This window comes from Ptychodera flava, chromosome 22 (assembly GCF_041260155.1).
Source record: "Ptychodera flava strain L36383 chromosome 22, AS_Pfla_20210202, whole genome shotgun sequence".
NCBI lineage: Eukaryota > Metazoa > Hemichordata > Enteropneusta > Ptychoderidae > Ptychodera > Ptychodera flava.
Window position 1 is genome coordinate 16,364,709 of NC_091949.1, and position 27,638 is coordinate 16,392,346.

The 27,638-nt window shown below is 36.2% G+C and overlaps 1 protein-coding gene across 22 annotated transcripts in view; it reads right to left on the reverse strand.

The window, feature by feature from the left end:
* The window catches only part of LOC139122808 (collagen alpha-1(XIII) chain-like), a 150,332-nt gene that overhangs the window by 19,438 nt on the left and 103,256 nt on the right, over positions 1-27,638 (reverse strand). For 3 of the 22 annotated variants that reach the window (XM_070688551.1, XM_070688549.1, XM_070688547.1), the window contains 23 exons: positions 25,806-25,841; positions 23,090-23,125; positions 21,497-21,532; positions 21,204-21,239; positions 21,026-21,052; positions 20,235-20,270; positions 19,540-19,572; positions 19,182-19,226; positions 18,619-18,681; positions 14,764-15,042; positions 14,435-14,452; positions 13,278-13,313; positions 12,350-12,376; positions 11,950-11,994; positions 11,260-11,313; positions 9,700-9,726; positions 8,893-8,919; positions 8,037-8,063; positions 6,829-6,900; positions 6,158-6,286; positions 4,622-4,693; positions 1,914-1,931; positions 238-255 (listed from right to left, as the gene is read on the reverse strand). In XM_070688551.1, the coding sequence (XP_070544652.1) occupies positions 238-255; positions 1,914-1,931; positions 4,622-4,693; positions 6,158-6,286; positions 6,829-6,900; positions 8,037-8,063; positions 8,893-8,919; positions 9,700-9,726; positions 11,260-11,313; positions 11,950-11,994; positions 12,350-12,376; positions 13,278-13,313; positions 14,435-14,452; positions 14,764-15,042; positions 18,619-18,681; positions 19,182-19,226; positions 19,540-19,572; positions 20,235-20,270; positions 21,026-21,052; positions 21,204-21,239; positions 21,497-21,532; positions 23,090-23,125; positions 25,806-25,841 (1,197 nt within the window). The remainder of the gene's footprint in view (positions 1-237; positions 256-1,913; positions 1,932-4,621; positions 4,694-6,157; positions 6,287-6,828; positions 6,901-8,036; positions 8,064-8,892; positions 8,920-9,699; positions 9,727-11,259; positions 11,314-11,949; positions 11,995-12,349; positions 12,377-13,277; positions 13,314-14,434; positions 14,453-14,763; positions 15,043-18,618; positions 18,682-19,181; positions 19,227-19,539; positions 19,573-20,234; positions 20,271-21,025; positions 21,053-21,203; positions 21,240-21,496; positions 21,533-23,089; positions 23,126-25,805; positions 25,842-27,638) is intronic. The other 19 variants (XM_070688556.1, XM_070688552.1, XM_070688562.1 and 16 more) reach the window with 17 other exon arrangements.

Genomic DNA, 27,638 nt, shown 5'->3' on the forward strand with positions numbered 1-27,638 from the left:
GTTGCATTAAATTTTATGGGAAAAATTACAGCACTCAAAGGGTGGTTAACATGGTAGAAGTGTAATTGAGAACACTGTGAAAAGTTAATTCACAACACACTATAAAAGGAAATTAATATGAATTAAAAAATGGCTCTGGTTGAGTATCGCACTCGATTAATTCAAAACAACTAGGAATGAAAAACACAAGTGACAATTATGATGGTTTCTTGACAACTGTACAGAGCTTTGACTCACTGGAGATCCTTTTTCACCCTGTGAGAGAACAAATCGGGGAAACAAAATTTTTAAGCAAAGAGTACACTGTCTTTCAGTGAACACTGGGGAATTCCACAAAGGAAGCAGTGAGATAAACACAAGACACATCTATACTCTTACTGACAAGCAAACAAAGAATTAAAATGCAATTACCGTAAGTGACAAGTGGTGTTAGAACAGATGTCATCATGAAAACAAAGTTATTAAGAATTCAGTAAAAAGTCATGCATCTTTTACATTCATTTTGTTTTGCACAGCAACTGAATTTCATCATGATTTTTCTGCATCTCTATAGATTATTTTGTCATGAAATGTATGTGTGAGTAAATATTCAAATAATTTTTCTTTCTAGAAAAGATTATTCTCTTTTCTGCATCTTGAGTCAATGCTGCATACCAAAGGTTGATCATTTGCATAGTGGAAAATGTTAAAAAATATGTTTCAGTTGGTGAGCACAACAAACATGCAGAATGGTGAAAAAAGGTAACAAAATGGTACAAAACTTGGAAATTTCACATGCAAGTTCATGAACAAAGTGAATACCAGAGTGGGTGAAATGGGATTACGTAAAAACTTTTTGCCTTTCTGATAGACTGTCAGAATTAATGATAAAGATATTCTGACAATTCCTAGTTTCGCAGGAACTGATTCAAGTTGTCACCTGGAGTTCGGCTGACACTAGAGGGCAGACTTCACCGACTCTAGTATTTGGAACTTACGCATGCCTTCATATTATCATATAACACTTTTTGATGACATAACATGGCTCAGCTTTTTTTACAATTGTATGAGAAATTTTACGAACACTAACATCCTTGGAAGTCTGCAGTTTCTTGACTCAAACAGAATTAACAGTCCACACGTGTAAAGTCACCGACTGGGACTTTTCAGAGATTTTTAGGCTGTTGTACAGGAGTTAGTAGTTTACAGTGATAATCACCATTTTCAGAGGTGTTTATGCTGTAAATATCGGGAAATCTTCGATGCAATGACACAAACACCATATGTAAGAGTATGACATTCTTTTTGTACTTTTCAAGGAGTACCACAAATTTTGAAGGACTCTCCCTGAAGGGTTTGAAATTTCATTACTTCCTAAGGAGCATACAAGCTTTGTAATCGTAAACTCTATTTGAAAATTTCGCCATATGAAGTGAGTGACACTAATTTGCCCTACTTAGCAGAACTATTCACCTGCCAGTGATTTTATTTTATATATAATAGAACTGTGACGAAGCATACCACATTCATGTAAACGTTTTATTCCAGGATGAAACAAGAAACTGCAGACTGTCTCAATTTCAAGTGTTTTCATAATAGACTACAGATTCACATAGCACAGGGGAGATGTTTTTATGACAGAAGAACTGACTCACTCAACACAGCCATTTTCAGTATTATTCCAGCTACTCATGATGCAGACAGACTTCAAATCTATTTTGGTTATAATTCAGGTGAATACTTTGATGGGGTCTTGATTTGGGAAGATGACAGTTCAGGGTTTCATTGAGGAAAGTTTGAGCAAAAGTTTAAGTCTTTCACTTTCGAGGCCTATACTACACAGCTGTGTGAGACTGATTCATTTTTCTGTCATAAAAGTTAAAAGGTAACCACAGATATCATGCTTAGAAACCTTTATGATTGTGATCATATACCTTTGGACCTTGGGGACCCTGGTATAGAACAAAAAATAAAACAAACATAAATAAATAAATCTCAAAGTTGCACCGCTTGCCCTACACACTACACAGCTGTATGATGGATGAGGGATGGCACTGGTATATGACAGTTCAATCCTTTCACACCTAATTTACAGTGTCTAGGTCCAGTTTTACTGTCAGAAACAATGGGATTTAAATACAGGCTGATGTTGAAAGGTGTAGTCAAATCCACCATTTCAACTGCCTGGCAGACGACAAAATCTTACATAAATTTGATAGTCATGATTATGAAATAGTTTGACATGAATACAAAGAACTGTAAATGTACCATCAGTACCTTTCTACTCACTACAACTTTTTACAATTTTCTGGTATAATTTCAATTCTATCTCAAATGTGTAATCTTGGTGTAAACACTGAGGTTTGGGAAGACCCAATATTTGGTGTGTAAGCACAGTAAAAATGAGTGAGGCACGCATTGTTATTGTTCACAATGGCATCGATAGTAATTCTATCATCAACATTGGACCTGTTAGATATACAAGCCATGCTGTTGAAGCCAAATACTGGGTATTTCCACATGCTCTAGCCAAAGGATTCCAAGAAACTGTAGTTGATGCAGAGAAAGACAAGTGAGCTACAGTTACTGGGACTTCTATGAGCATTATTGAATACTACACCTAACAACTTGCATAATTTGAAATAAAATTGTCTTCTGGATATTAATTACTTTACTTTCCTTAAAAGCAGTATTTGAATACATCAAAAGTAGCATATAAACTTGAACTGCAGTAAAATTGCTGTAACGATTTGATATCAATTGCAGTGTTTTCTTAACGAAAATGCTACAGATTCTGTATTAACAGTATCATTTAGAAATGGTTGAGAATAACAAAACAGAAAAACATTGACAAGAAACACAAACAGTGTACACAAAAAATTTCTTTGAACATAGCCAGTTTATATTTTGTTCATATTGAAAAAGCCTGTTTTAAAAAAGCTGTAGTGAACATTGGTCCAATAATTATTTGATTCACATAGAGCATCGATGCATATTTTCATGTACTCATCGAATTTTCACAGGAAACAGGTTGGAAACAGTGTATTGATGATCAGTTTCAGTACTAAAAAAACATGATATTTTATCAAATATGAACCAAAAATAATTGGGAGGAAGACCATATACCAATAGAGAAAGTTGCAGACCAAGCACCATAACATTAATAATTTGTAAGAGCGCCCCCTAGAGATGCTCTGAAACTATTGTTATTTCATTGACATAACACAATAACGTTACACAGACATGTAATCTTTATCTTCAATACAAAATGTTCTCACATAAGGACACTTATGTTTATCTGCCCTAATGACATTTTTTCTGACATTGTAAGAATGGTAACTGTAAGATACACAGTACAAAAATTACACATTAAGGTAGTATGCGCCTTGAAAGTGAAAGACAAACTTTTGCTCAAACTTTCTGCAGGGCATATTTCAACCATTCTCTTTCAAAATCAAGAAAAAAAATCGGGGGCCACCTTGCAAATTTTGGTACTACAGAAACATATTTCCTATGATTTACTGACATATGAAATTCAAAATGGCCGCCATCCCTCTATGGGTACAAACACAATTTTCTATTTCGAAAAACTAAGAAAATGAAAAGTTTTCTTAGATCAAGAGCTTTAAAATGAATCCCCACAAGTGGTAGATCAGAAAAGAATTGTAAAAGTTTGAGAGTCCAAATAGCAGTCCCCGAGGCGCATTCTACCTTCACTCAAAAATTTACATTTTCCTAATAATAATAATGCACTTATAGTTAATGAACAGATATAATCCAGTTTCAACAGGCAGATGAAGAACATAAAGAGAAATGTTAATTATCAATGCGACGAAGAGTAAGTGAACAGAAAATTCATGCAAATATTAAAATCTACATACAATCTAACACCGCAACCAATACAAATATGAATTTACTAATAGGTTTTGACCTTCATATAGGCAAATGCAAGCAATAAATGACCCTGTCCCATTCATGTTCAAAAAGGGCACCATAGACTTCTGCGCGTCACCTTTAGCTTTTCACGTAAGGTCATAAGGTAAGTAGTCTTCCCGGATCATGAGAACATTAGTCAATGAAAAGTGACATGTGGCGCATAAATCACAGAAAGGTATTTATTTGATGAAACTGGGACTGAAGTGAATTTTACAAGAGGACAACCAAATAAACTTTATTTCCATCAATTACATTGATCAGACTTTATCTTCTCCTTTGTTGAAATTGGTGCTTTAAAGTTATTGACATTTTTTGTGTCTGATAAGAAGAGCGCCCTCAAGAGCACGAATCAGTTACGATCATATAGCGCTCTCAAGAGCATGAATCAGTTAGGATCATATAGTGCCCTCAAGAGTATGAATCAGTTAGGATCATATAGCGCCCTCAAGAGTATGAATCAGTTAGGATCATATAGCGCCCTCAAGAGCATGAATAAGTTAGGATCATATAGCGCCCTCAAGAGCATGAATAAGTTAGGATCATATAGCGCCCTCAAGAGCATGAATCAGTTAGGATCATATAGTGCCCTCAAGAGCATGAATCAGTTAGGATCATATAGCGCCCTCAAGAGCATGAATCAGATAGGATCATATAGCAGCCTGGACAAGACAGGCATTTGCAGCTACTGAATCTCAGCAATACATACCGGTACACCTTGTTGACCTGGAGCTCCCTGAAAGCCAGGGTCACCTTGCTCTCCTTTCGGGCCGCTCTCTCCCTAAGAACAGCAGTACCAACACCACCACCGGATTAGATTTTAAGTGAGGGGGATAGAGACATTGCAGCCTTCCCTTAAATTCCCAGCATAGCATTAAACCCCAAGCAAAGCATTGCATGTGTTAAGCATTGCAACATGATAATGCAATTTTTCCTAAGCATACTGAAAATTTTAATAAACAGCTGTTTTCTTTTAATTTATTACAGCACTACTTTTTCAGAAAGACATACAAAAAAATTTACACCATTTGCAATGAATAATTTGGGTTTTTTGTTCTTAAAAAATTCAAAGTTAAAATTTATTTCCGAGTATTCTTCATAAACGTACTTCCAGTTCTGTTCTCCCGAAATCATGTAAAAGTTGTGAGGTGCTGAACTTGTCAACAAATTCTGTATGATGTATGATGCCCAATGGTACTGTAGACAACCACAGCATAGTGCGGAGTGGAATTCATTTTTAATATATATCAATAATAGCATTGTACACTGTACACAGTGCATTCTGTTGTCAAGTTCAATACTTTGAACTTTGACCTACATTTGGGAAAAGAAGAAAGTATTGTTTCCTAGAATAGCAATAGCGACATATCATTTGGAGTTACAGCTTTTGTAACTTTAAAGATGCCACACCTTCCCAGATTGCATTTCTTCAACATTTTTATTCAAACCAAACTGATAATAGTAATTACAACAATTTCCATTTATGCAAAATTAACCTGCTTTAACTGAAAACATTTTACTCATTGATTCATTCACTGAACAATTTCAATTTCCAGTCCATATTGGAGAACCAAAGTATACATTTGGCCAAAGAAATTCTTTGGTTTACGTATACACATTTATGTTATAATATGATATGTTTTTGAAGGTTTTCATGTCAAACAACCAAACAGTATATTTGAGTACCACATACCTTTACTGCCTACAAATCTTTGCTTAAAAATTTTGTAAAATGGACTTAAAACATCGGCATACTTGCAGAGTGTCACATGGTAGTCTAATAGACCAATAATAGTCGAATGAAATAAATGTCTGTTTGAATTCTTGAGTGCATACTCATATATGGAAACAATCAAGTGAACATAAAATGTAATGTGGAAAATTTTCTGAGTACATGTTTGAACCACTTACTTTTCAAAATTTGGACGCAAAAACAAAGAATTCAATTACTCTAGCCCTGCGTATTTTCAGTACACTACTTAATTTTTGCACCAACAATGCTGTTCTCAAAGTTATCGGCCTTTCACTGTTGTAACAATCTCTGAGTGGAATCAACTCAAATAGCTTCGATGATGAGCCTTCATTTTTCTTGAAGTCACTTGACTGGAGCCATGCAGTACAAAACAACAATGTAAATAGACTGTGTGTGTTTACTGTGTAAACACAAATAATAATTTAAAGGGAGGTAGAGTGATCTTAACCAATAAGTGTTTTTTTTTTATATCATTGCATTGATAAGCCCTACCTGAATACCCGGAAGGCCTAGGTCTCCTTTCGATCCTTTTAGAGTCAGTCCATTCATTCCAGTTTGTCCAGGGGGTCCCCGTGGTCCTGGAGGTCCCGGTGGGCCAGGTTTTCCGCCAGATAAGTCGGTCTGAGAGAAAATGAACAACGACAGGGGGTAATTACTAGCTAGGTGGTTTGTGTGGAATGGTAGTGCCTGATTATGAAAATTCTGAAAAAAACAAACAGCTGGTGGGAAAATCACATTTCATTACAAACTAATTGCTGTAATATAAAGTTACGGGATACAAAGCATTTTATCAGAGAGAGTAACACAGGGCCTTAAGGGAAAGATTTCAAATGACTTTCAGGGAAGAGCAGAAAAGTATTAAAACTACATATTGGAAAACTTGGATATACATATATGATGATATCATTCCCATTTTGGGCACTATAAGATTGAGAAGTAGATACAAGGTAATGATAAGTTTCACCCATGGTTTGACCTAAACCCATCGCAATCAATGGGGATTGTAAGCCCATTTACAGGCATCAGGGGTGAACAGGATAGGCTATGTACAATGATTTACCCTTTCATTACCATGGTTTGGCCCAAACCCATTGTCATCTACGGTGATTGTGGACCTTCTGACCAGGAATTGGGGGTGAACAGGATTAGTTCCCTATACTCACATGTTTTGGTCTCTTTCCACGTTTGCCTCTTTCGCCTTTTTCTCCTGGGGCACCTGGCAGGCCCATCTCACCCTGTGAAAACAGGCAATGAAATCAGTTCAGTCACTAACTCATGGTATTTGTCCTGCCAGACCTTCAGGGAAACCTCTTTACATGCAGGGGAGTCTGCTAGATGTTACCAGGTCTCGTAGACTTCACAGGTAAGATAGCAAATAAATAAGTTCTGGCTTTTGTAACAGATTTCATGCACACAGAAAGTTACCATTTCCTAAATTCAGAAGATCAAGATTATTGCCCGAATTACACTGCATGCATTGTCAACCCTTATCCTGCCAAGTTCACTGTTCACCATCAGGTCAAGTTTGTCACAGCTGGCACGGCATAGCATGGCGCATATGTTGCATTTTAACGACTTGAACATTTGAAGGCCCCTGAAAAAAAGACACTGTAAACATGACTTTTGCCAACTTATCATGTTCTAATACTATGCCAAGTTGGTGAAAATACATGTAGGTTTTTGGCTTAATACTGCTTTTTACTGACTTGGCAGATGCCGAAGTGACAAGCCTGGTAGGATAAGGGTTTAATGTGATAATATGATGAGGTCACTAAATTTTGGCGGGAAATGTGTACACACATCACAAACAAACATGTCAATTTTTATGATGGATTTTGTATAGAACATAAAACTGGGTGAAAAAATCCAAAAAATAATCTATCAAAACTAAACACTGCAATGATCGAGATTTGTTATAATTTTGATTTAATTACAGCTACAGAAGTGTTGTAAAACCATTTGCATCAGCATGTACAGTAACACTGAATTGTGACTTGTTTTGATGGAAGAAACATGCCATTATAACACAATCACCATATATGGAATACATCAACCTCACACTACCTATTTTTGATACCATAACATAACACTGAAATTTAGTGGGGACACACTGGGAGACGGAGGTTGGATGGGGTTTGGTGGGGTGGTTTAAAATGGAAAGGTATTAAAATCATCCAAGATTATGGAACAAACATTACAAAAGTTTTGACGTGCACAAAGTCAGGACACACGGAAGTAATTAACAACAAACAGGCTTTTCTACAAAATATCTTGTCTAAAACAAATCGGACAACAACAACGAAGATCATGCAATTAGGGGTAAAATTAAAAACTACTTGTGAAAAATTGTGAAATTTTGAATGCTACCAACCTGTGGTCCCTCAAAACCTTGATCACCCTGTAAATATTACACATTGTACAATCTTAAATTCCTACTCTGGATTTTAATGACTAGAATTCACATAACTTCTCACCATTTAAATAGTGTTCCATATGGCAAGGCCTAAAAATTTTGTGTATTTTTGCCAGAGTGAGGCATGCCATGTACCACAATTGAAGATGGAAGCATATTATACTTGAGAGGGATGGTAAGCACTTACATTTTGTTGGTCTTTATCTCAGTCATTTATAATCAGAAAGAGCTGATTGTGCTCACAATAAGTTTAATGTAACTTAACATAGTATTTCGAGTGATACTGACTGCCACTGACAGATATCTAGATAAATTACTGAAGTTTGGCACTCCTGTTTATTGTTGCAGTTTGAAGTTAAAGGGACAAAGTCGGCTATTTTTCATGAATTTTGTTTGATTCGAGATACTACTTATATGGTTTGAGATGTTGAAAGATGATGAATAGGTGACCATGCATACATTCGACCCCGGCTTTAGGCATGATCAATGAAGCTATTGCGAAAATGAATGCAATTTCGCGATGTAATCATTTTTCTAAAACCAGGGTCGAATATATGTATATATGAATATATGTACCCTTCGTTATCTTTCAACATCTCAAACCATATAAATAGTATCTTGTATCAAACAAAATTCATGAAAAATGGCCGACTTTGTCCCTTTAAAGGTCTGTCAACATGTAACATTGATAATTTATGTCAAAACGCCTATGGTGTAATTCGTATGGGTGTAATTTCTGAGCCCAAAGCTTCCCATTGGAATATGTAGGTACCCCAAATGGGAGCTAAAAATACTTCAAATTTCACTGGCATACCTGATCTCCTTTTTCACCTTGGTCTCCCTGAAAATTAACAATATGGGGAAATGGCATGTTTTAAATCCTGGCAGTACTGCATTGGGTAAACTGAGAGAACTTTATAGATTCGGTGCAGGACCCATCCTTTGGTCAAACAATTGATTACATGCCAAGAAATTACTGATAAAGGTTGTAGCTTTCTTCCTCCACTGTCTGTACTGATTGCAAAAAGCAATTCACAACTAATATTTGATCAAGTTTGATGTACATAAATCACATTCAAAGTTGTTCTAAAATCACAAAATACGCATATCGGCATATCTTTACAATTCTACTGGTGATATTCTCTTGCAGTCAAAATAAAAAAACTTGTACACTAAAATTTTGAGATTTGTTGAATTGTGACAAAACTAATTCATTCAAGGGTGAAAAAGATATATCTAAGATTCAAATATTTATTGTAGACTGCCCTCAGAGATTATCTTCGGCATATGTTGTGTATTAAAGGTATACAGTCACCTATAATCTAAATATGCCATATATGGTCAAAGGGGCAGTATTCAAATGCCCATGTGAGGGCACTGTTTTCAAAAAGCAGCCACCCACTTAAAATCTGTGATTGGTTAGATTTTCTCTTTCCATGGTAACTGTGGCAAAATTGGAACAGGTGACAGTATACCTTTAACCTCCACTGACAGATGCACATATACTGCTTGACTTGACATCTTTGTCAGCAAGGTAACAGGCTTCACTTTACTTGACAAGTACACAGTCCTAATTTTTCAGAATGTTTATTTTGAGACATCAAAATCAAATTTTTCTTACCTTTTGACCAGGCTCACCAGGTGGACCCTTTAAGGTAGAAATAAAACAGTCAAGAAGTTGTCAATAAGGATGCATGCAAAATTTGATGCATTATGGTCTATGAAAGAGCGCCCTCATGCATATTCATGCAGGTAAACAGATTATTTATGGGATTACATGCTGGCATTTTTACGCTGTATCAAGTACATTTTGTTTTTTACTTTGATTTTAAAATGCATTAATCTATCAAATATCATGATGTTAAAGTATTACTGGTAATGAAATCATATCTATGATCAGATCTCCATCGTTTGAGGGCACCTTTTGTGTCTTACCATTTGAAAGAGCGCCCCAAACGATGAGTCACAACTGGGGGTTCAGGGAATATTACGTATTGCTGTTAAATATGATTGGATGAAAGAGAAATGACATGCACATAAGTCTATTATCAATACAAATGCATGCTATTTATACCCTATTTCCCTTCAAAATGAAGTTGTCCACCATATATAAGGCACAGGACTAGTACACTTCTTCAGGGACTTAGGGGTGGAAATTGTCATGAGGGGTTGCGCTGAAATTTATACATGAGTATTCCTATGCACAACCTTGAAAGCATGCAGTTTAAATGAAAAAATAATTTAGTCAAAAATCGCATCATATATGATTGTTACAGATCATGATGTTTTCAGTTATATTGAATTAGTATTCACCGATACAATTACATAATGTTCACATTTTGTTCGAGTCTGTAATGGGTTTATTTGACTGGCAAGTCAAGTTTGTTAAATCTATGTGATATGTCTATTCTTCTAACTTTCACTTGAATCAAGCCTTCACATCAACGGCATACATAGATATCATTGGCATGTACTCAGTTTGTCAATCTTTTGAAATAAAATCTCTAGTCTTCCAGTTTTGTGTGTAAAATGGTACTACAAGCTGTAACTTTTGATAAAAGTTTCATCATTTTTTGTCCCAGAAAACAAGCGTATATATTTGATTCGTGTTCCTTGGTATGTTGAAATGCTAGGCCTTGTGAACTCACCGCATTGCAAGCAATATGCAGTGTTATAGCTTTTCAAATGAATTCCAGCCTGGGTTAGAATCAATCACAAACACAAATATTTTGCATCACATACATGAAGGCTGTGTTTAAAAGTTGAGAGCTATATATTAGGGAATATTTTGGAACTTAGAATAAGAAACTGGAAAGAAAGTGATGGAAAGTACATCAAAAGTTACAGCATCGACGATGGAATGGAGGACTGTAAATGGCTAATGGAGTCTTGGGGACTTAAGTAATGGACATGACAATGGAAGGGTTCATACCAATGACCTCAGGCCATTCAATTGAACAGCTTGGCAAGCGATGCCAAGTCAGAAAAGAAATATCACAGTACATTGAATTACATCATTTTAAAAGGCACTTCTCTGTGAAAACAGACACGAATGCTGGATGCAGAAATGTGCAAACATATGTAATTGTATGCTAGTCGGTATTCATGACAACGACTTTTAACCCAATGGAAATTACCAGCATGCATATATATTATGCACAAAGTGCAGTGCGATACATACCGGTGGACCCAATTTGGGAAAATCATTGAGATTTTCTTTGGTTTCTCTAAAACCCTACAAGAGTTGTATCAAAGAAAGACCACCACCAAATTAAGCATAGATATTCATATAATTAACAATATCAATTACGTGCTTAAATGTACAAACTATTAAAAATACTATTCCCTTTTACAGCCATTAAAAATTCTGAAAATTTTCGAAAATCTATTTTACATTTTTCTCAACTGAAGTTTGGTCAACATTAAAGGAAGAGAGATAAATCAATGTAAAAGATTATCAAAAGTGTTTAGAAATTTAAGAAAAAAATTAAAATTTTTGATAGATTTGTCATAAATTTGGCAGGACATGGTTATTACTCTCCGGCCAATTTTTTATTTGATAATGGCAGTAAAAGGATATACTGGTAAAGTGGAAGAGAGGGAATGGCTAATATTATCAGGGTGAAATTGCTGCAGAAGATTTTAGAAATTAGTCGACAGAATAGTTATCTCCTCTGATGTGAGAGAGGGTGGGCATATAGGTAACTTATATATGCTTGCCGCAGAACATTGCAACAATTTACACCAGCAACGCCATGCTAAAAAAGTGTGGAAAATGTCATCGAAGATTTTTATTGTGTGTATATTTTTTAGTTCAAAATGACAGACAGAGGCCTAAGGATCAGATACAAAATCTCTGAAATGGCTTTACCTGAATTTCAAAGCCGGTCTCACTCTCAAAAAAGCCCTTCATTCCCTGGAGAAAAGAAGTTTGCTTTCAACAAACTGACAGACTTTCTGTTGTTATGAAGGTGTGTCGGGCAGGGTATTTGCAAAAACAAGAATGTTGCAAGTATCTTTGCAAAAAAAAGAATGCAAAGTACGGTATACATCCAAATTGAGGAACATGTTTGTGAAAAAAAGAGATTTCATTTGTAAAATTTCTGTCACAAGCTTAAAGGTAAATTGGCTACCAGCGACAGCAATCACAGTACAAGAAGCAGTTACTTATCAGACAATGCATCACGCAAATACAACATGCAATTTTTGGGAAATGTCGTAAAAAAGTTAAGTTTTTGTACAGTTTGTTTCGTCACAACGTTTCTACTCACCGGTGGACCTATTGGACCTGGTTCTCCCTGAAAAGCAACAAACAAAGTAGTCAGGACGTGAATCAAATAATATTTCAATAATTTTTCTTTGGAACACATGCATTTACAGCTGTTGTCGGACAAAAATGTGCTCATGAATAGAAATAACAATATGTGTCAAAGTATTTCAATTCTGTGATTCCCGCAGATCGGTAATATTTGCCCCATCCAGTTTATTAAACACTGATGGCAATTTGTCCCATCAGTGCTACATCCTGACAATATACAGTGTATTGCTGATACTTATGTACATGTGCAAGTCTTTACCAAATATGACAATTTGGCTTGTTACATTATTTAACTATATGTCCTTCCAACCGACTGTTCTCCAACATACGAAAGCATACCTTAGTCGACAAGATTTAGTTTATACTTCGTAAACTTTTGTGTGAGTGAACACAACGGATCTAATCATCTGCCGATAAACTATTCACAGGTACTTTTGGCACAGCGTTGCATTCTTATGAAATAAAAAATCTCTGTCAAAGCCATAAGATTCAAATCCCCCTCATTTATTTATTACCAAATCTCCCCTCTCTGTGAAACTGTGGCAGGGAGGGCACAATCCTTTTACTAATGCATTTAGGATGAAAGACTTTTGAAAATGGAGAGTTCAATAACCCCTTGAAGTATAAATAAAACTATCCCACAGGAAGTGAATCTGATAAAATACCGTGAAAATCCAGTATATTCTTCTATGACATTTGATAGATTAGAATGGTGATTTCAAACAATATAACCTAAGTTACATCCTACTGTCTTTCGCAAATCCTATTGACAATCCTTTGGGACAGATTCATGTCTTATGCTAATCTATTCAAGTTCTATGGTAATCTTATTGGATTTTGAGGGGGTATCTATGTAAGGGTAAAGAGAGGACATGCCGTACCTGGGCTCCTGGTTCTCCATCAGCTCCTGGCATTCCCTGAAACATAGTAGGAGAAGTGAATAATTGCAACTTTTTGAATCTTACAATAGCACTTGAATGATGAAAATAAGAGTGAGCAAGAACTGACAAACAGAATGAGAAAGAAGAATTGCAATGCTGGGTGTTAAGAGTGTGTTTGTGAGTGCATAGAAAATCTTGGAATGTGTGTGTGTGTGTGTGCATGAGTAAAACACTTAAAGGCCCGATGACTGTATCTTTTAGCATTATTTTTGTGATGTTACTTCCAAACTAAAACATGTTCGTGGGAATGTACTCATTGAGGGGTGTTTATACAAGTACAATAAACTGTCCACTGGGACTGCATGTGCAATTTTGAGGAGGATAAATAATAAATGTTTGCCCAAACATGAAATGGCCCCCTCATGCAAATAAAGCAAAATCACTACGCCTTGCATATATGCATTGGAATCTTCATAGAAACAACAGAGTAGTCAAATATAATGCATAGTGCTGAATGTTTTCCACTGGGACACCATATGCTATGTTATCTTTGTAATATTACCAGATTTTAAAAATGGCGGGAAATCAAAATAACGCTTAAAATTTAAATGTACTTATACAATTTTTTACGAGTAAAAGACTATATCCTTGAAATATGTAGAATTTAAAGAAAACCAGAGAAAAAAGAAAGCCTTTTTCAGGTCAACAAATTTCAAGAGTTACAGCTACAGGGGCTTTAAAGCAGATCTGTGCATATGTGTGTCTGAGTGTGTGTGTGTGTGTGTGTGCGTTTGTGTCTGTGTGAGTGTGTGTGTGTGTGTGTGTGCGTTTGTGTCCCTGTACATTTCAGGGTTTGACACAGGCTTACAAAGGTACTAAGTGCTGAAAACAAGTCAAAGTTTACTATAGTAGACATTTTGACTTGACCTCTCTAAATTTAATACCATCAGGCAAGCAGGCTGGCATCTATGTCAAACCCTACATTAATCTGGGTTCAAGTTGATGCATGCAAAAGAACCACATAGCTAGTCAGGAGTGCAACTTGAATGCTCCGAATTTTCAGTGAAACATAGGCAGAGGGTTCCACACAAATCATCATGCCATTTAAAATGACGCAAACCAAGCGTTCTGAAATAATTGATCAGACGTGAACTCACCGGTGGTCCTGGTAAACCCTATACACACGGAAAAAAACACAAAGATAAAATTTTATAAAGCAATTTATTTCTGTACTAATTTGCATAATGTAAGTTTTAATTATTGGATCAAAAACAGATTGTGAATGTTGAAAAAATAGTTTGTAATTAACTTTAAGTGACTAACTTTATCACCTTTAAGCATTGCCAATTAAAGTGAATTCAATTTGTCTTTGTGTTTGATTTTGACATATCAACAGGTTGTGAGTGGCATATACAATATAAATTTACAAAGTATAAATGCTGCATTATCTCTAGCCTGTCTTTGATCAGTGGACGAAAAGTCTTACCGGTGTTCCATCAGTGCCATTGTAGCCTGGTTGACCATCCAAACCTGGTAGTCCGTCATTGCCTGCAGGTCCAGTTGGACCAACTGGGCCCTCTTCACCTGGTTGTCCTGGCATTCCACCCTCTCCTGGCAGACCTTCTAAACCTGGCTCACCAGGTGCACCTGGTTCACCTGGTTGTCCGACTGGGCCTGGTGGTCCTGCAGGACCTGGTGGTCCCGGTGGTCCAGGCTGGCCTTGTGAACCCGGCATACCATGACGTCCTGGCTCACCAGGTTCACCCTGTAAAGCAAAAAATACCGCAATTATACGGTGTCGCTAAAATTTGATCAGAATTGGTATATACCAGTATGGGTACCAAAGATCAACAATAAGTGTTATTTCTATCTGTTCAGTGCAGGAAAATTATAAGTTGATATTATGACAATTTCTGCACAGTACAACCAGAAAAACAACAAGAAATATTTAAACCAGAAAATTAAGAATGACAAAAGTAAATACCCTTACCGAAAATTATTTCTACTGCAAATTTGCCGTAAGTTTGCTGCAAATATGCAGCAAGCATATAGCTTGCAGGAAGGAGTTGCAGAAGTTTGCAGGTAGATGTGACCCTCCTGCAAACCCTTAAGTCAGTTTGCAGCAAATTTGCAGTAAACGACTAAGTTGCTGCAAATTTGCGGCAAACCAGATTATTGCTGCAAATATGCAGCAACACATGATTGACATATTTCCCACTATTTAATTACCAGGGAGTACACACTACACACTGAGTACTGTTGCACTTCGTGACCAGTCATGTGTAAGCAACATAAAATATTGATCTTTCATTTGTATTTTATGTTCATTTATTTCATAACAGACAATCCACTTTTTAAATTATAATAACTGGTAATGCTAGATAATGAACAGCTTCAGTTATGCTGGTGAAAGCATTGCATGGATATAGAGTGCATCTATAGTATATACTGTAGTGACATATGATGTAATAAAAGTGCCCTTTGACAATCTGGTTGGGTAAATTATGGTTGGATCGAAAACTGAATTTTTAGGGAAACAAATTTTTGAAACAGGGACTTGTCTGTCTTGCAAGTTACACCCTGTATTTTCTGCGAATGATACCAAAATGCAAACAGTTTGGAACGAAATGTGCGTTTGATGATGGTCTGTAAGGACACGTCGTAGACTTTTGTTACTGCAAATCTGTACAGTAATGTTTCCGCTACTACCTCCAAGCAGAGTAGTGGCTGTGCTCCAAGCTATTCATCCCATCAATATAGTACATATATACGGTACGTACAATGCACTGCAGCTTACAGTCTGTCCCATCGATGCCGCTGACAAAATCTCGCCTTCTGATAACATGGGTCGAGGTAAAAGGCTTTTGTCCATGTTTTCAGCGTTAGAGTTATATTGCCGAGCACAAATTTGAGGTTTAGGATTACACTCCATCCCGAGTCGCTGTACGAAAATTCAAAGCGCCGCTTCACAAACGTCCAACACGTCCTGTGTATCAGCTGCGAGCAGCCGACATGTTTACACTCTCCGGTCACGGTTCATCAAGGTCAGTTCGCGCATTGATATTGATTCTTCGTGCTGAAAGAATTTTTACTCTCTTTTTAGTCTTTCTATGATAAAAATAACCATTTTCATTAAACTAATAAATTAAATGCTATATTAAGTATGAAATATAACGGATTGGTGCAGATGTAGAGTCAATTTCAGCAATTAAAAACGGGACTACATTATCAATCGCGTAATGATTTATAGATCGCACTTCCGTTATCGTCATGAGGCTTGATCGGCGCGAAGTTAGATTTTAGTACCATCGGCCAGTGTCGACTGCGTACTTGTGAGCAGGGAGTTATCTAGTGGACAATTTCGTGATCTTTCTATGGAATCGCCAGCCAAATGATATCACATAGTTGCAAAAACGTGTATACAGTACCAGGGACAGGTGGAGTTCTAAATTTGTGAACGCGAGCGGCAGTAAAGATGCCGACTATATTTTCTGAGTACGGTATTTACACACAGCACGGTGAGACCTGCAACCGGACCGGGAATCGTCCAGCGTCTGCGAGCCGTTCAGAAATGTAAGTCAATGTACCGTTCGTCTGTATATCGATCGCTATATAATTATGTTCTGTAATCGTTGTATTGCAATCTTTACTTAAAGATAAATTTTCGTTGAGTACTGATTCACACTGAATTCACTTTCGTTTCACAACAGTTACTACAGTAAGTGCTGAGATTTTTGCAGATTGTCGCCGTCGTGTATGTAAACAACATACTGCGAGTTGTCCGCTGTCGGACATTTTAATCATTATTAATTTAATTTCGATCATGAATATTTATGCATTTTATGCTTCAATTTTTCAACTTGATTTTGTCTCATTTTCAAATAATTATCGACTTCTTTCATGAAATTTACAATGTTTGGTCAAACGGTAAAGACTTACACTCTTCCCTGAACGATTTATATTTTTCAGAATCCATTGCTGGTACACTAAAGGGGACAAGAAATTCAGAGAACAGAAAGCCAAATCGCAGCCTTTGACAGTAATGTAAATGTTACATGAAACTTCTCAAGTCAAAAGAAAATCTTGACATGATCATGACACTTATGTGGCATGAAATGAACATGACATATAAAATAAATTGTACCACAATTGAATTTAACCTTTTTTTCTCTGTCATCTTTTTGATTATAATAACTTTATTTGCGCTGACCATTGTTTCTCGTGAAACTGGTATTTCAGAGTTTAGTTGGATAAATAATATTTATATATTGGCGGACTGTGGACAGCACAAGATGTGTTTTATCCAACTAAACTCTGAAATACCAGTTTCACAAGAAACAATGGTCAGAGCAAATAAAATAATTTGCTGTATGGAGTTTGCAGCAAATTTTCAGTAACATTCAAATTAATTTGCCGCAAGTTTGCTGCAAGGATTGTGCCGCAAATTTGCTGCAAAGAGTTTGCAGCAACGTTGCGGCAGGGAGTTTGCTGCATATTTGCAGCAAGTTCACAAGAAACCTAATTTGCATCTGAAAAATGAACCACCCGCATATTTGCGGCAAATAGTTTGCTGCAAATTTACTGCAAAGCTTGCGGCAAATTTGCAGTAACAGTTTGCGGGAGGCCTAAAATTTCGGTAAGGGTAAGGTCTGAAACTTTAGGTACTGAAGGTCAACTTTAGCAACATGCATAGCAGAGAATCTTTCAACCATGGATGTACAAAAATAGACATCCATGGTTTCAGCAGATCTGTTAATATGTCACAGTTCATAAACAATGACAGGAAATGACCGATTAGCTGTTTCAGTTACTGCTACCACTCCCAAACATAATAGGTACCCTGCATACAAATAGGTTAAAGGTCAAAATCCTCTTATTCATATGTGTGGGCTGATTCAGTTCACTGCCACCACTCCTGTACATTTGCAGGATTTCCCTTTTTCTTACCCCATTTGCACATTTTTGACACTGACGTGTTCATTTGAACAAATTCACATCTCAACCCCTACATCTACCTGTACACCAAATACTGAGACGGTAGCTTTGGCGGTATGGGAGCCTTTGTGTGTGACGGACATGCATCCACACATACATACCCACAAATATACAGACATACAGACGCCACCGACTCATCATATAAGCTCTTTTTGGTATTTATATATAAAACCAAATATGAGCTAAAAAATGTCACAACAAACGACAAGTCAACGTGATCTCTCCATTCCCTTGTCTTCTGACGAGAACATCGGACTCAGGGAAAATGAAAGTTTATTGGATCAATAAAGATCCCGCTGTGCAATTCAGAATTTAGAGTTCACATTTAAATATTAAACATAATTACCTTCAAACCCATTTCCTGTATTTGGCCTGTTAGTCCTGCTAAACTTCCTGAACCTGGAGGTCCCTGTTCCAAAATAAAATTACACACTATGAACTTACAGGCACTCTATCGAAAATCGCCCCGGAAAAATTCAGTTGCTGGATTCCAAGACACTATTCTGGAGATAGGTGGGATTGCTCAATGAAGAGAATTACGCATTTTGTGTAAAATCTTTCCATTTTGGGCATGAATGCACTTACATATTTGTGAAACTTAACCCTTTTGCTGCCATGGTTTGCCCCAAACCTATTGTTATCAATAGTGAGTGTGGATCTGTTCACAAGGTACAGGGGTGAACAGGTTAAAGATCGATGTGCAGAGTGCACTGCTCCTTTTAGCATGCAGCACATGGCATAATTGAAATCAATATGTCATGAGTTGAATGACACTATTTTCGTCATGATACAATTATTTTATGATTGTTTGGATAAAAAGACAACCAAGTAAGACAGGTGAAGATTTACATTTCAAAAGAGAAAATGGTGGACAATGAATGGGTTCATATCTGAAAAGCTGATTCTTACCATTGGTCCTGTTGCACCAGGCAATCCAGGCTCTCCTGGTTCACCCTTTGAAAACAACGAAAACAAGAGCAGATCTAAAAGTCCATGAACGTAATATAAAATGGTGTGGTTCATTTCCATATCTGACCTTTGTGATAGACTAATATGTCTGTTCCATCTGCCAGCGCCATACAATAATAATGGCAAACTCCTCTCTCTCTTTTCTAACTGTTGAACATGTTTATAAGAACCAACAACCAAGAAAATATCTCCTTCAGCGACTGAGTATGGCTTTTATTCTAAAAATTTCTACTGATGACAAATTATCAAAATTCTGAAATGGTTTTTGAAAACTGCAAATGATGAATGGAAGATTTACCTTTTGCCCATACATGCCAACACCAGGTGAACCCTGGGATTGAAATGAAAAATGAGATGATTAAGGTAACATGACAGCTATTTTCTTTTCCTGACACTTGACAAGGGTAGGTAAAAGATGACTTGACAGAAATGCTGGTTTCAAATATGAATGATAAGGGTTTGCAACATGACGCAAACTTTACGACAAACACACAACGGTGTTTAAAATTTGGTAAACTTTATGATAAAAGTCATTCTCCAGATGAGATTAATGATAAATGATAATGATAATTAATGATAAATAATTTCCAAAGGCATTGTTTTTGATTTTGAAAGGTTTGGACAGGCAAGCAATGTTGAGATGTCAGAAGAATTGCATGGTACTACAAAATATTCAAAATAACAGTAAGCTTGTGTATTCTGTTGTAGCAAGGTTCTCCTCAAGGGAATGATTTGGAGTGGGTGGGCCATCTGTTTTTGGAGCAGTATATTCATATTAATAACAGTACAAAAGACATTTTCATTACAGAAGAATATGCAAGTTATACATTGTTATGTAAATTAGTTGCCCTTCTGTATTCCCAAGATGTAGAGAACACTTTGTTGTCACAACTGTTATGACTAATAGAAATACAGCAAACATTACAGAATTGAGGTCTCTGTAAAGTTTAAATTTTTCACAGGTTTTTTGGAAACTTTTTGCCCCAAACTTACTGGTTGTCCTGGTTCTCCCGGTAGTCCCGGCTCACCCTGTTTATGGATAAACACAAACACAATTTACATCGACTGTGAAATTCATCAACTACTAGTATTTTGCCAGTGCGTTGTCACCTGTACAAATCACAGATTCTATTACACTGGAAATTTACAGAGTCATTTCGTCGACTGAAAGTCTTGACACTGAAAGATTGAATTCAGTGGTACGTCATCATCATTTTTCATGCTTTTTTCAACATTATTAAAAACACTATACAACATGCAGGATTTCTGAAAGAATTGGCTATGGCCTGAATATGGTGAATCAAAATTTTCACAGGCACAGTGATTTAAGCTGGATCCCTCTGAGTGGGTATCAAAAAGATCAGCCAGTCTCTCTAACTTTTGGCATACAGTATTTTCAGTGCCTAACCCTGCTAGGATTGATAGACTTTTACTGGGAAAAGGGCAACTATATACAAGTGACATTTAACTTCCGAGAAATTTCTCCAAAGAAAATCTCCTTCCTTTTTATAGCACTTATGACGAAAAGTTCCGACTATCCATAATATGTCGATATCAATGAATTTCTGCCAGTGTGCAGCAGCATGGAAGGTCATAGCTGACGGAAGATCGTCATTATTTGCAGCAACTTAGGGAGTCTGAAATAAGACTAGTCTCAAGAGAACACTGGCTTTCAGCCATCCTTTTGGCTATAAGCTTCTGAGACACTGCATATCATCAATCCTGAATTTTCGAAATCATTTTTGGATCTTTGATGTCGTATATCGAGCAAAATTGCAACTTACTGCTGGACCCGACTCGCCTGCCTCTCCCTGAAAGAGACATAACAGTGTATTTATCAGTAAAGTTACCATGTGAAGCTAGCAAATAACATAAAACTCCAAATTTCTTGCCATATTTTACCTTTTTACACACTACAAGAGATGTTAATACAAAACATTCCTCTCATTCCATCACACTTACTCTTTCTCCATCTTCTCCTCTTAAACCTGGATCACCCTGTAATAAATGGAAATGCCAATCAATGATACTGGAGAATTCAAATTGTCCATGATGCTGAGTTGGAAAGCCATACATTTATCACATTGCGTTGTCACTCTAGTTTCATATGACATTGAAGACACATTTCTGAGCTATCTCAACTTAGATCTGCACATTTAGGCAAATGTTTTTCTTCAACACATTCCTTCTTGTTTCAATCATTTTATCTGTTTATCTACACACTGATTAAGGGTTCTCATAAAGCATATACTTACAATATCTCCCTTCGTACCAGGCAACCCGTGATCACCCTGCAAAGCAATGGAATAGTCCACACAGGATTTAATCATTGCACTGACCGACAGAATTATTTGTCAGACTTCACACACAAATAATCACAGTACAGATCTCTTCAACCAGAAATGTTACTCAGGGCTGCTTCAAATCATTCTTAAGGTAGTTTGCCCCTCGGTATGAAAGACTTTTTCTCAAACTTTTCCTCAAGGAAACTTTCCACCATTCTAGCTCTTACAAAATGAAGAATAAATCTCAGGTCACCATCCAAATTTTGGTACTGGGGAAACAAATTACCCAATATTTACTGATGTTTGTCATTCAGAATTGCCATTATCCCTGTATTTATCTCAATGTGGAAAATTTAAAATTCCAGATTTTCACAAACCAAGCTGGTGAAAACTTTACTTACGCCAAGAACTTCAAAATAAGCCAACAGACATGGTAAACAAAACCAGAACTGTAAAAGTTTGAGAGTTTGAAAATCTGTCAACGAGGTGCATTCTACCTTGAGAATATACATAATAGTGAACATGTATTCTTAGTCTTGTCAATTATTTCGAATTGTGAACTTCAAATATTACGAGATCATTTTCAAGATCTGTACAAAGTGATTATCTGCTGGCAGTAACTCAGCACCATACCTACCTGTCGGTAGTCTGCACAAATAATTGACAAAAATCAGATTTATTCGTAAAAACACTGCAAAATGAATAAACGTTCATTTTCATGAGAACTTCATGATGTATCCTTTGCAAATTTTGTGATGTACAATATTTCACTGCTGAAATGGTGAATCATATAAAGTTAAATGTCATATGCCGCCTTTCATCTTCATGGTGATATGAATAAAGATAATTCAAAATTGCAATCATTTTTTTTAATTTCATATATTATTTTTCAAGTTCATGTTTGACAAGTATATCACAAAAGTTGCAAAGTTTTGAATGTAGCACGAAAATGAATTGAACTTTCCAATTTCAAGCTGGCATAAATGAGAATATTTCTTAAAATTTGATAACATGTGTGGTTAGGGTTGTAGTTACCAACATGCCAAAGTTTTTCATACACAACAACTGCAAGCTAAAAATAGTGAAAATCCAATTCATTGCCCGTTGTATATTAACAAACAAACAAACAAATCCATCAACTTGTGAACTGAAAGTCAGCCATTTTGAGTAGATTCTTGGTGAGTATTATGGGATGATTTGGGTGAAGCCATTCACTCTACCAGCATTCATACACATTCTACCTCATCTAGACATCGTCGAGCAGAACTGAATAATTGTTGTGTATAGACACACTGTTTGTCAATTTTTTTCTCCGATGCAGTAGCATATATGACCACATATCTCATTTCAAGATGGCTGTCTTTCCAACATGGCATGAACTCCGACATGAATGATGTTATATGGCTTTTGAACACAACTGTACGAAAAAAACACAGGGAAAATACAACAAAAATCTTCATGCATCAAACATACAACAAATAATTAAGCAACAAAACAGGGGCATGCAAAACTGGAGTGAGGTGTGAGCACATGCAATAAACAAACAAACAAATCAGGCCATACCGGGTCACCTTTTTTGCCATCTAAACCAATAGGCCCCTAAAAAATTCAAATATAGATAACTATTGTTGAGAGTTGACAGAAATACCGCTAAAAGCAGTGAAATGAAGGCACCTTTCCCCAACACACCGACTAAATGATGGTACGCATGTGTGATGATCTATATAATTTGGTTTTTTTTCTACTTATCATGTAAATATGGTCCAAAATGATAATTCATGCTATTTGAACTGTAAAAAGAACCGCTTAAAATCGAGTGAATTTTAATCATTAATGTGAAACCTATGATACTACATCAATGCAAAAATAATGTAAATAACAAGCAGGCTGGCGTGGTATTTTATTGCAGTTTTTTCTAACGTGAGTTGAACAACTAAAAATTCAACAAAAAAACATAGCAGCATATTTGCAAGCTCATGATCACTGGCGCTCCGAATCACTATGACTCATTCAAACATAAACGGAACATTTCGAGGTAACTAGTCAGCCATTCAGTCTTTTTTTATTTATTTTCCTTTAACGGAACAACTTGCCACGCTGAAAGTAAATACAAGAATAAAAATTATGAAATAAAAAATGGTACTCAAGGTTCACTTGGGAAACAAAATCTTGACCAACTGGAGTATGTTGAATATAAATGTGCCGGGGAAGGAGACAATTGGCATAAGACAACGTGAGAGAAATAAAAAGGAAATGAAAATATTAAAATGATAACAACTGTCAGTATAACAGATATAGAATGTTAATATATTTCCGTTACCTTGGTTACGGTTTTTAGTGCAGATTTGGGAATAGCATAAGTAGTGACGGAAGAAAATTGTTCACGTTCATAAGCTATAAGTAAGAATAGATGCATGCGACATCACATTGGTAACCATAGCGACAAGTTGCCATGGGGAGACATGTTGCTATAGGAGACAATAACTGCTTCCAAAGTTTCCCCCACAATGCTTTATACGCTGGGTATAGGGATAATCGAGGTAGTAATGGTTCTATGACTTATCTTAAAATGGAAAAGAAAAATTTCATGAAACGACGGTATGTGCCTAAGCTGTAACGGATACTACTGGATGCCTATCAGAATAGTATCCGGTTACAGCCTTGCCTTTAATCAAGATCAAGCAATTACATGACTAATTAAAAGAAGTTATAAAACAAAAAAGATGAGGACTTCACCAGCCATCATCCACATGACATCAAAAGCTGGGATACTGAGAAATTACACACCGACCTTGAGAATGACCATGGTGTGACATTGGAAGTGATTTTGATATACCGTGACTTAAATAAAAAACAAACAAACACATATGAGATGACAAGGTTGCCTACAAGATAGTGGACACCAGACAGGACAGGCTTAGCTTAGTACTCTGAAAAATATATCAGCATTTACAAGCATGCATGGAGAATAACAGATGTTTACAAAATCCATTCATGTACAACATGTGTATATATGGATAGATTCAGTTTAATATGGATAACTTCCATTTATTTCCAGTTATATTTGAATTGTTCATTCATGACCAAATCATATTAAAATTTCTGTGCTTTCAACTGGAAAGGACGAGATGTCACATTCCCACCCGGATCTTGGAAGAATTCTTACAATTGCTATTATTTTCACATTTCCTGTCTAAGAAAAACAATCATTCTAAGGGGTTGATTTTGTGAGTCATCAAACTATATCTGGTAGGACAAGTACAGTGTAGTAAGTTTTTCAACAAGTTTGGTTTTCTCTTGGAAGATGAGTTTCACAAGGGCGCCCTCAGCGGCAGAATGTTGAAATAAATCACAGCCCCACTCACGAAACCCAATAGAGACACTTTATAGATCCAAATTCATGCAGGTAGAAATATATGCTCAAAGATTAGCTGTAGCTTGACAGAACAAAGTTGCTGTTTTTGTCAGACCTTGAAATGTCCAGACAAAGTGACATGTATGTTCCTAATATGAACCATATCGATGAAATTTACCACGTAAATTTGCCCTAGGCCAGATAGTTGTTCATTTATCAACATGTACTGCGATTCCTTTTTGTCTACAAGATGGAACACTTTTCTTGTGTTATTCTCTAAGATTGATACAAGATGCTCAACAATATCAATAAACTTTTATACTTGATAAACCACCAAAGTACAGCAACTGTGTTCTCCATCAACTTTATACAAAACATAGCGACAAGCCATAGAAATTGGTCTCCATAATAGTTTCATTCACTGCACCTGTTAGAGTTAGTTGTATAGAGCCTTTGATATGTTTGAGCATAAAATGTAATGGCTTGTTGGGTTTCAGTTGGAAATCTGGCAAAAGTTACTTGTTTACTGACTGATGATTAGAAATTTGTTATTAACAGAGAGACGTGAGTATAGTTTAACACTGATTAGGACATGTACATAACACTGGATGTATTAGACTCAATATATGAACACGTTTTATGAACAAAGACTGACAGATCCTTCAAAAAAATGTACCTTGTTTGGCTTGGAAGGGACCAGAATTATTTGAAGAGAAATGAATGAATGATTGAATGAATGAATGAATGAATGAATGAATGATGGTGGGACTGATGAAGTCTTTAAATATTGATCAATAAGTGCAAGAAATGGACAGATTGTGCAATTTATTTTTTTGACGTTTTTGAGACATGTGGATGGGCTGGGAATTCCTGCTGTAGAAATGTCAAAAGAAAAGATAAGAATGGTCAGGTCCTATGACGAACCGGAAAGCCTGGGTATCCACGGAGGCCTCGCCGACCCTGCAATAAAAATGATAGAGAATTTGGATAAGAAACACTGGGTTGCGACAAAAAATTGACAGCACAAAGGGCCAGTGAGCTGCAACTTTTCATGATTTTTTAGACATATAGACTGCAATGGTATATATAATAGTTCATTTTGCACATACAGTATAGACGCTGCGTTGACAAGCTAAATAGTCAGTGTTTCAACATGCAGGGGTGGGGGGTGGGGTGGGGGCGTGTTAGATTAAAAACTTGACATTAATCCATAAAACAAAAATAGTGAAAAAAACCATCAAAATTTACAGCTGCTGGCTCCTTTATCAATAACTGAACGCAAGTATGATTTGTAATAGTAGTTGAGAAGAAAGAATACATAGTATGCATGTTTGATAACAGACAAAAGTGAAAGATTTTTCACTTGCAATTATTTCAAAACTTGTAAATAGTGCAGAGGTTACAATGAAATACTGCAAACACAATCAAGAGGAGTGTTTTAATGTTGGACAACTTTGTTTCTATCTTACTGTAAGATCCTATCTGTGCAAACTTGATTGTGGATGTTAAAGCGACATGCATATATGTATTCAATTATCTTCTTTTTAGGTTTTAGAGTGCCCTACGTATTACTAAGTGATGCCTAAAATCTATCACAACAAACACTGACATCATCATCATCAACAATGATGTTTGTCATAATTGTTGTTATCAGAGGGACAATGAAGACAATTTACTCCTATTTTCTTTCACTTCTATGATGTACGGAGAATATACATGTGAAGTGAAAATCATGCACTTTTCAAGCACAAGATGAGTGCATCTATCTACATGTAACTACAGAAATCTTATGATGGAGACTAGACAACAGAGTCACTTCAACCTGTTACAGACCTCAGAGCAATACTCTACATGTTTTATAAACAATATCTGATATCTGGTGAGCGTTAAACAAATTTAGCTTGACATTTTGTTTACAACTAACTACCGGCGGTGGGATTTTCTAGCATCATGTCTACGCAATGAAGTGGTACTAACTTTATAAAGACACTTAAAAATAACATCATAACGACCTAATTTACTTTTTAAAGTAGGAATCGCTACCCTTGACATTTCAAATTTCTCACTGTGTTTCAAACTGTAAGCGACGTTTCTATATTTTACACCAACTTCCAAGTATTTTCTGATTGAAACTGACACATGTACCTCTTTATACTCTTTTCAATTGTGACAGATGAAATCGACAGTTAGCAATAAATAACGCTATACTGTTTTCGTTGCGGTATAACATAAAAGATTTTCATATAAAGAAAGTTAAAATTATAGTCAGGTTGAGTGGAATGTTTTCCGTTTTTGAAAAGCCGAAAGAACACAAAGACTTGGCAATAGGGGTGGTCAGTTCTGGATATCTAAACAAAGATCTACACATCTTTTATGTTTCAAAGTTTCTGCCGTGAATTCAATTAGCTATTATTCATCTATGTGGAAGGGAGGGTGGCTAAAATTCTCATCAGAGAAGAAACAGTTAGATAGGTTTGAGGTAGTTTGTGCCTCGAAAAATGAAAGACTTACACACATTTTTTGCTCAGACTTTCCTCAAGCAAACTTTCAACTACTTTCTTTCGAAATCGGGAATAAAAATCGAAGGTCACTGTGCAAAATTTGATACTAGAGAAACAAATTAGCTTACAGATACTGATATTTAAAATTCAAAATGGCTGCCATCCCTGTGTTAACTCTACAGGGGGAAAAAAATTTTGATTTTTGAAAAACTAAGAGGGAGAAAAGTTTTGTTATTCCAAGAGCTTCACAATGAGC